The sequence below is a fragment of the Mya arenaria genome, chromosome 14, assembly GCF_026914265.1.
Source record: "Mya arenaria isolate MELC-2E11 chromosome 14, ASM2691426v1".
Classification (NCBI taxonomy): Eukaryota; Metazoa; Mollusca; class Bivalvia; order Myida; family Myidae; genus Mya; species Mya arenaria.
Window position 1 is genome coordinate 4,474,078 of NC_069135.1, and position 10,030 is coordinate 4,484,107.

General features: G+C 36.3%; 1 protein-coding gene across 1 annotated transcript; it reads right to left on the bottom strand.

Moving 5' to 3' along the window:
• Positions 1–7,198: 7,198 nt before the first annotated feature.
• On the bottom strand, positions 7,199–9,533 carry LOC128217384 (uncharacterized). The gene is made up of 2 exons (XM_052924520.1): positions 9,186–9,533; positions 7,199–8,881 (listed from the first exon to the last, which is right to left on the bottom strand). The coding sequence occupies exons 1-2, from the start codon at positions 9,516–9,518 to the stop codon at positions 8,375–8,377; spliced, it is 840 nt and encodes a 279-aa protein (XP_052780480.1). The 5' UTR covers positions 9,519–9,533; the 3' UTR covers positions 7,199–8,374.
• Positions 9,534–10,030: the final 497 nt, after the last annotated feature.

A 10,030-nucleotide genomic window follows, 5' to 3' on the forward strand; every position in this document is an offset into this window, starting at 1 on the left:
GGTGTTATTTGGTGCGGGTAAGGCGCAGTGGTGTTATTTTGTGCGGGTAAGGCGCAGTGGTGTTATTTGGTGCGGGTAAGGCGCAGTGGTGTTATTTGGTGCGGGTAAGGCGCAGTGGTGTTATTTGGTGCGGGTAAGGCGCAGTGGTGTTATTTGGTGCGGGTAAGGCGCAGTGGTGTTATTTGGTGCGGGTAAGGCGCAGTGGTGTTATTTGGTGCGGGTAAGGCGCAGTGGTGTTATTTGGTGCGGGTAAGGCGCAGTGGTGTTATTTTGTGCGGGTAAAGCGCAGTGGTGTTATTTGGTGCGGGTAAGGCGCAGTGGTGTTATTTAGTGCGGGTAAGGCGCAGTGGTGTTATTTGGTGTGGGTAAGGCGCAGTGGTGTTATTTGGTGCGGGTAAGGCGCAGTGGTGTTATTTTGTGCGGGTAAGGCGCAGTGGTGTTATTTTGTGCGGGTAAGGCGCAGTGGTGTTATTTGGTGCGGGTAAGGCACAGTGGTGTTTTTGGTGCATTCGTAGAATCGATTGTGGTCCAGTAAGGTGCAATGATGTTATTTAGTGCATCCGTCTGATTCGATGGTGGACCGGTACGGAGCAGTGGTGTTATTTGGTGCAGTCGTCATAATCGATGGTGGTCCGGTAAGGCGCAGTGATGTTATTTGTTGTATTTGTAAGATTCGATAATTGTCCGGTGAGGCGCAGTGGTTTTATTTGGTGCATTCGTTAAAAACTTAAAATCGATGGTTGTCCGGTTAGGCGCAGTGGTGTTATTTAGTGCATTCGTCAGAATCGATGGTGGTCCGGTAAGGAGCAGTGGTGTTATTTAGTGCATTCGCCAGAATCAATATTTGCTCGATATAAGGCGCAGTGGTGTTGTTGGTGCATTTGCCAGAATCGATTGTTTTCTGGTAAGGTATGCGACCCTGGTTCGATTTTTCAGTCTTAGTGCATGTGATTTTGGCCATTGGTGACCAAGCCGGACAAGATGGTTTCCTCTGACTACTCCAGTTCCCTCCACAACACGAGACCTCACTCACACGCAACATCGTGCCAACGAGAATGATTAATATGTTGTAATAACTTGTTTCACAATCGTTGTAAAATAAATAAGTTTAAACTAATTATTGTCATAGTATACATAAAAAATAAAACACCTAAATATAGTAGATCTATTTACAACTAGTATAACCCTACCTCCCCACCCCTCAGCAATTACTTCCATTAAATGCCATGACACATCAAAATCAAGTTCAAATCTTAAGGAGATACTTTCTATTTAAAAAAATATTTCGACTTTTAGAGACAAGACAATCATGTGATTAAATAAAATGAACTCCTTAAAATTAAATTACTTGTCCAGTTTCCGAATATTTAAAGCAAGGCAGAGAATAAAATGTATATGCCTGTAAAAAGGGGTACAAAGGTGCAAAAATGACATTTGCAGTTTTTAGAAGTTATAAAAAGAGTACTTTATTAAAAACATTTTGGCCAAAAATTGAGGTCAAATCTTAAGTACTTTCGTTTTTGTGCCGATTCAAAGAAGCACAGGTGTCAAAAAACGGCAGATTTTTTTAAGAGACAAGTTTACAACAAAACATGTTGTTTTTTCATGTCTCTTTATAATTTGTAGTAATATATCATGAACAAAATAACATATTATTTCACTGATGGCAAAATTCTAGTAAAATCATGATAACAGTAGCAATTGCAAATACATTGTTACCATGACATGCACAACAAGAGCACCGCCAGCGGGTGCTGAACGCTCGTCTGATTTTATCCTTCTACTGTTTATTTATTTTATATTTTACATTTGATAGTGAACAGGTATTCCAAAGTTTGAAAGTGATAGCTTTGATAGTTTGCTTTAAGTGACCCAAGCACAAAACTTAAAAAATGAGACTAGCTAGAAATTACAAAGTTCAAAAATACTAAAAAACAGGTAAGACTCAGCATCTTTAGGGTACAATGTGAAGAAGGGTATAAGATGAACAAGTTCCCCAAGTTTCAAAGTTATAGCTTTGATATTCATGTAAGTGACCTAAATTAACGCAAAACTAATCTTAAAAAATCAGCTTAGCTAAAAATTATTAAGTCCAAAAATACTAAAATATCCCCCCCCCCCTCCCCCAACCCTTCCAAATGTTAGACTCAAAAACCTGTTTGATATATTGAAGGCAATGTCAATTTATTGTCTGTGAACAAAATTGAATTCAATCCCAACAGAAATTGAAGAAGTTTTGTCCAATTATCAAAATCAACCAAAATCCATCAAAATTAATGTTTTTTTTACCCCAAAAAAACAGGCGAGACTCTGCATCTTTAGGGTACAATGTGAAGAAGGGTATTAGATGAACAAGTTCCCCAAGTTTCAAAGTGAAAGCTTTGATAGTTTCTGTGTAATTGATATTCACGCAAGACTTAACCAATGCCTCCGAAGACACAATCAAGTGAAGACAATAGCATATCGTTTTTTAAAATAAATCAGACAAGCTAATAAAATGCAGCAAATAGGTATCAAACATACAGCTCTTAAAAAATTACTCAATTAAACTGAGTATCGCCAGTCACATTACAAATATACTTTGGGGAAAAATACAGAATGATTAAAATACTTTCATTGCTATGGTGATTAAAGCTGAAGTAGATTAGTCTTGTGCACAATACATATTAAATCAAAATATCCAATAAAAAAAGTACAATTAAGTTGAATTAACCGATATTTCATGTATCTATGCATTTGTTACTTTCCTCATTATACACAATATAATTTAAGACAGTAACAAAATTCAGTAGAATAGCAATAAAAATTACTTATTGATATAAATGTTGCCATGGCAACGAAAAGTACAAACTAGTGTATTTCTTTGTTTTGAAATAGTATTACTCAACACAATAACGTATTATAACACATTATGCAAATATTATAATTATAATAAATGATGACAACAGTCAAAAAAATGTTACCATGGCAACCACAAGTATCCATTTCAATACATGACATATAAGGGATCAACAAATTAATTCTTAAAAACTACTGCATAACATAACTAGCAAATTATGTTATATAAACAATACACATTTCAACATATTACATGTTTTGTGTCCGCATTGCATTTCAGACTTATAAATCTGGTCCAACGTAAATTTACTGGATAAAAATGTAATGATTCAAGCATACATAAGACTAGTTAATCAGAATTAGCTTGACTTAAAATATCAAGGGAAATTGGTGAAAAAGTTCACAGGTGATTGGCTACAACAATAGTTAAGAACATATTTCACTCTACCATACCTAAATTGTATCATTTATTATAGAATATCGTCGCTTTCGGACGAAAAAGGCCTAACTAAAAAAAAAACGCTTTTTCAGGAGATAGAAAAAACTAAAAAAAATATAAAGTTTTTACCGAAAAACGCTCATATTATAATATAATGTTCAAAATATAATACAATTAATATAGCTTTGTTGAAATTGTTTGTTTTGCATCTGAATTTTGCAAGTTTTGAGTTAGGTATGTTTCTGTCTTTATTTGCTCGTTTTGTAGCGAGATATGTAAAATAATGAACATTCATCAAACCCAAATCTACAATAATGTACAGTTTCTTTGCATATTTATTGCACTAAAACAATGTAGTTTCATTTTGATATACCATATCAATGTTGTCTATGATTTACAAAATCTGCATAATAAATGTTTGCTGTTATGAATGCATGGCAAAAAAACAACAACAACAAAACCTTTCAATTCTCAATCTTGAACAGAAATAAAACAATGAACTATATAAAACAAAATTAATTAAAACGCCCTATTCTTAGATGACTTTGCTCATAATTGTTAGAAGAAATCATATGCACATTACGATAACATGTAAATTACATGTTTGTGGTTGGGGGGTTAAACAAATTGTTGTAATATCAACTTTTAAAGACATCACTATCACATACATGTACAGATAAAGTCTTACCTAGACACACACAATAAACAGCACAGTCTATTATATTTAAACGTTGAGGCAAAGGTACTTTTGCCAAAGAACAAACAACATGGTGAAAAACCTGTCTTTAAGTACATGTATTATACACTTACTGGCGAAAAAGGTTTATCGCATATTTGTGTATTCAGATTAACAACCATGTTGTAAGTGCAAACTTCTTAAAGACATCACTAAAATAGTTTAAAAGTCTTACTTAGACAAATACAAATACCAGCATAGTGTATGAAAATTAAAGAACAAACAGCATGGTGAAAATCTTGTCATACTTATACACGCACGAAAACATGTTTGTGGAAAAACAAAACATATTTTGTGAAGGCAAACTTCTTTGTGACAACACAATAATAGACGTGTATAGATAAAGCACACATCCGGAGAATCTATAAATCCTAAAGATTGTGGCAAATACGGATATACCAAATGCAAAACCACATTAAAAATAACTTAAGATAGTCATAGCAAACTGTTACTACGTCTAAGTATGTAAAAGTGTGTCATAGAAGCTGTGAACATCGCGTGGAATCACAGATTTCAGCTGTTGAAGGTGCTCATACTTCTGTTTCCTGATGGAAAGCCGGTGACTATACAGATTTTCTACCCTGTCGGAAATAGAGGGACTGGCAACCCTGCTGCTTCGAGGTTTGGGTATATCGCCAAATTCGTCAGAGTGGTTTAATTTGTACGCAATGGATCCGTCCGTATTATATTTCAAAACCCGAATGTCAGTCACCGTTGCACCACAGCCTGGTCGTATCGATGAGTAATACGTCAAAGCACTGAACTCCTTGAACAATGTATGGTCTACATATTTGACCATATACGGCTGCTTACCGCGGGCCTGTTCTATGGCTTCTACATAGTTTTGGGGTACAAAAATGGGCTTCTTTTTTACACTGCGTTCAATTACGGAGTGTGCAGAGTCACACTCCATTTGTGTATGACCCCTTTCTAAGTATTTCTGCACCACCACCACATTGTGCTTTGTTGCAAATAATAGCAGGGCGTTGGACATAATACAGTTTCTGTTTTGATACATCCATCACTGTAAATGATAATTGTTTTGACAATCGAAAGATCTAATGTCTCTAAATAATCAACTAAACATGACGCAAAACAATTTGCATTTAGTTCTCCTTCAAGCCAAAAGTAGTTTGTGGCACTTGCCGTTGTCATGTCATATATTGTAAAGTTATGACAAGATAGTTTCATCTTGTAGTACAAGGAGCTAGCGTTCAACTTGGGACATACTAAAAGACTTTGTAAGTCAATGGTAAACAATTTCGTTGTTGAATCGTGCTTCGCCTTTTCTTTGTCTGCCTGTTTTGCTTCTCTAGCTTCGTTTTTCTTTAGTATGTGGGCTTGATAAATGTCTTCGTCTAGATTATTTGCTTTGTATTCGCAACACTTGTCACATTGGTCTTTCTTTGGCTGCCACAAGGATAAGTTCATGTCTTTGAACATTTCAATAAATCCAGTTTTGTGGTAGGGAGTCGTACCCTTCTCTTTACAATCCTTCTGATACTCGTTATATTACTGGTTTAAGCTTTGAAATAATGGCTCTAGGTACGATTTGGTTGTGGTAGATCGACAATAGTGCGAAGGCACCTTTGGTAGCGATGACAAATATTCTCGTGCTGCGTCCCTCCTTGTAGCAAATTCCGTGTTGACACCTTTTCGTCGTTGCCCTTCTGGTTTGGGCACAGCAAACGTTGCTTCATTAGTCCAGTTAAGAACAGTTTTTTCACTTAAACCTAATGTAGCGGTGAATAAGTTCTTAGACACTTGGACTCTAAGATGACCATTCCGTAGGTAATATTTGTAAGAAAAGTTGCGCCTGCTATTTCCTTCAGTTGTACGTTGTGCAACTTCTCTTCTCTCTATAAGCCCCGTAACATATAGGCGTTTTTCCTGCCATGTCATTTAGTGCCAAAACGTTTCAAAAATGGCCTGTCTGTCCTCCTCTTGTAGAAAAGAGCATTTTCTGCTTTTTTTCACACCTTTTTGTGCAATTACTTGGACTAATTAAGCGCTCTTTGCGTTCGACGCAATATGTTTTCACACCATCAGTGTTCTTTTGAACGCGAATGTATTTCTCCCCCTTCATACGTTTACTTTTATTTAACTCTTTCAGATTGATCGAACTCCTTTTTACCGCGCCATTGTTATCTTGCTCTAATTCAATAATCACTTCGTGGTCAGCCTGAATCTCTTCAGTATCAGATATGGCACTATTTACAGGATTCCAATCCGGATCACGGACATCGTCGTCATAGTATGATTCAGTGTCGTCAGAATCTTCTAAAAGTTTCAAAAGGCTTTCGTTGTTGTTGTTCTGATCTGTAGTACAATTGTTATCACTCAAATCAGACACTGAAGATCCCTGTATTCTATAGTGAGACATTGTAAATGCTTTTATATAAATGAGTTGACAAAGAACCGAAAGGTCTGACTAAATCACGGAAGATAGCTTCATCTTCGTCGTTATGAAGAGAGAGATGGAATTGCATCAGAGTTGGTGTTAGCAAGTCTTGAATGTCACTAAGGCGTAATTTTATACCTGAACAGTCTAGCACTATAAGACTAAGCTCTGAACAACATCTGACGATTGTTTCAGGATGAACATCATTGAATGAAATAAACAGTTGGTCTAGTTTATCACAAGTTTCAATAACTTCAAAGTCAACGTCAATCAAGTTAGTACAATGAGAAACATTCAAAATTTCTAAACTTGGTAAAAAATTCAGAAAACACAATGTTGACACTTCACAATCCGATATATCCAGCCAATAAAGGTGTTTCGCATTACAGAGAGACGTTTTAAACTGGAAAATCGATCTCAGCTTGATGAGAAGTTAGTTGTCCATAGGGTATCAAAAATTCTTCAAAACACGATGCATGTTTGAGGATACTTTTCTATTGATTCTTATCCGCAATCATGGGTCCATCAGTAGAAATATGTCTCCACAAACGTGAATTGTTATGTATAACTTCATGCAGATATTTGCATGTTCTATCTACACCATGTAAAAGAGTATCGATATCTATATACTCAAGAATTTGCACTATTACACACTCTGGTAATTGCAGTAAGGACATTGCAGGATCACGATGGTTGCTAAAAAATATGACAAAACGAATGAAGTGCAAGGCAATAATGAAACTAAATGCTTTATAAATGTTCAATTCCAAAAACAAACATCAAACAATACTCTTCTCCTTTATGACAAACTATGTGTTCGAAATTTGGCTTTATTGTATTACCCAATTTTAGAAAAATTAAATTATGAAATATCAATTTAAGAAAATGGCGTATCTTAATAATATTTACCAATAAGGCTTTTCAACTGAACGAAAATTACCTATCTCAAAAACAATAATTAAATTTATATACATAAGGGCATTAACTTTCAGTTAACATAAATGTTGATGCATGTTTTCATACAAGCATAGAAAATATTTACACGTGAAATCATTAATTGAAAAATAATCGAGTTAAAACAATGAAAAATTCTAAAAAGGCCAATAATTATTCATGAATAAGCGTTAAGACTTCGGAGATTTAGTAAATCATCTACTGGCAATAAAATAAACCTTAACTTTGCACTTAAAACTTACAACGAAGTGTAAAATGTCGTTGAAAGGCATCGTCAACCATGTTCATGAGTGCCGGGTATTTTGATTACGAGATAGGCAATATTCGCCGAACTAGTTTTTGTCCAATGAATTTTAGTAATTTTGTCACATGTGTCATATTTACGTTTATAATTGGTTAAGAGATTCGCTATTTTCGTACGGGACGCGGTCTTATATTATGAATGGATTCGTGAGATAAGTCCTTTTAGCGCCAAAATTGAGTTACGCCATTTACGTCCGAAAGCGACGATATGTTATTGCAATTTGCTGATAAAAAAGGAGAGGTTTTTAGCTTCCTGTACAAAAAAGCTGCCTGGTCAACACACGTATACTATACGTAATCAGAGCAGAAATAACATTTTAACTAATTTCTGATACAAGAATAGAAGTCAAAACTAACAGCTTAAAAAAGTAAAATAACTTGTTAAGTTTGTTCAATGCTTTGGTGGAGATGGTCTAGGGCAAGTATGGCCTTGTTAATGTCAATTCTGTAATATTCTCTGAAGTTGTCATGTACAAAGGACTGTCACTCCGGATCAATCACCTTGATGCACATGTTGAAGGAAGTACAGGTTAAACAAAGTTCTGCTCTATTTTCATCAAGGTAAACACCACCACATCCAATGCTGCAAACGTTCTGCATTGCACAGCGCCTGGCCCGACTGTTGAAATTATGGATTGATGGAAATAATGTGTTAATCAGTTATATTTAAACACTAAAACCACACTAAAAAAACAAGCTAATATTAAGAACAAGATATGATGTCCATTTTGTCCTGTTTCGGTACATAGTCATCAGAGAATTCTTTAACTACAGACAAAATGGCTGGATTTCTCCCAGTAGCACTTAGTTTTGAAAAGAATCCATTCAGTTCTGCATCTGTTGGTGTTGGCACATCTTTCAGATGTTTCTGGGTTGTGGACGACTGCGGATAGGAAAGCATATCTCCTCCCACATTCTCATACTTTCTCTTCAGGGAATGCATTGGTGTAAAATCAATGTCTTTAATCATGCTGCATGAGACCCCCTTCACAGCTGAAGATATGATCCACCAGTTTGGATCTTCTGTTCTAGTGCGAGCATCACGGAGACGGACAGTTTCATCTATACTGAACATCAGGGAAGCTACATGTGTACAAACTTCGCCTAAGCCAGCCATGCAGTCACAGTGGGATGCCAAGATTGCACCATTTTTCTCTGAGATGAGCCATGGGTTGAGCGGCTTCTCCTTCAAATGCATGGAATGTAGAACCTGAAAAGGACATAAACATAAATTGAAAATTGTACAAAGACTAAAGTAGTCTTTAACAACGGTGCGGAGGGGTCTGGCCTTGAGGGGTCGGGAGCCTTTAAACTTCAGCGTGAAAGTAGTATAGGGCCTGAAGTGACATAACACACCGGGGTAGGGAGCGGTGGGTGGTGGTGGGGTTAGGCAAAACAAAGCCAGCCTAAATGTATTCAAAAATAAAACAACTAAATATTAATAAAAATGCTACTTGGCATTTGTTCTCTATGTATATCAAACATGACAAAATTACTGAATACAGTTGATTTACCTTTCCAATCACGACATGCCTGTCTCCAACAACTGCAGCCTTCACCTCAGATACCCAGCCACACTGGGCCTGCACATAGCAGTTGAGACTCTTGTAGGCCTTTAGATCATCCTTGGAGTAGGGGCTGGGTGTGAATATTAAATAATTCACAATGTCAGGGTAGCTGATGGTCGGCAGTAAGGATTTATCGTCAGAAAATCCCTTTACAAATGTTGCCTCGTACGGGTCTTTGTTGTCAATTAATTTCATTTTTTCTAGGTACCTCCCTTTCTCTATCGCACTCAGAGTCTCCCTATAGAGTCTCTTTTCGGTAAGCGAGTCCATAGGCTTCATACTTCACACTATAAATGTTCATATAACTCTGCTATCACTTCAAGTCTTAATAATAATCACTTGTTCACTTGTACGCTACATTCATCTGTCCCTCCAAGATGGCGGCCAATCGGTGCGTGGGTAAAAATCACCCACAGGTGCAACCTCTCTATATTTCTTAAAAATGTTAAAAAAATAAATGTAATATTTTATGCTAACGGAACTTCAGTGGAAGTGAGTTTATAGAATATATTTATTGTTATAGAACATATATTAAGATACCATACCTTCAAGTACAAATTTGTGATTATGTTCTTGGGTATGTAAGGAAAATGTATATTATATATCAATACACAAAAATAATGTTCTTATGCAGCTTTAGCTGTCACTCATCTATCGTTTCATTTGGTTTTTGAACAGTGTGTACATATATAGAGGAAATCTTTCTCAGCAGGCCGGTGTCTGTCAGTTCACCAGATCTATGCAGTTCCCATGCAGTGAACACACGTCCCAGCAGTGACCTGTACGCTGCT

Coding starts and splice junctions, on each gene's coding strand:
- LOC128217384 (XM_052924520.1), bottom strand. CDS start 9,518: ATGAAGCCTATGGACTCGCTTACCGAAAAGAGACTCTATAGGGAGACT. Junction 8,882..9,185: donor GGCATGTCGTGATTGGAAAG/GTAAATCAACTG, acceptor TGTCCTTTTCAG/GTTCTACATTCCATGCATTT.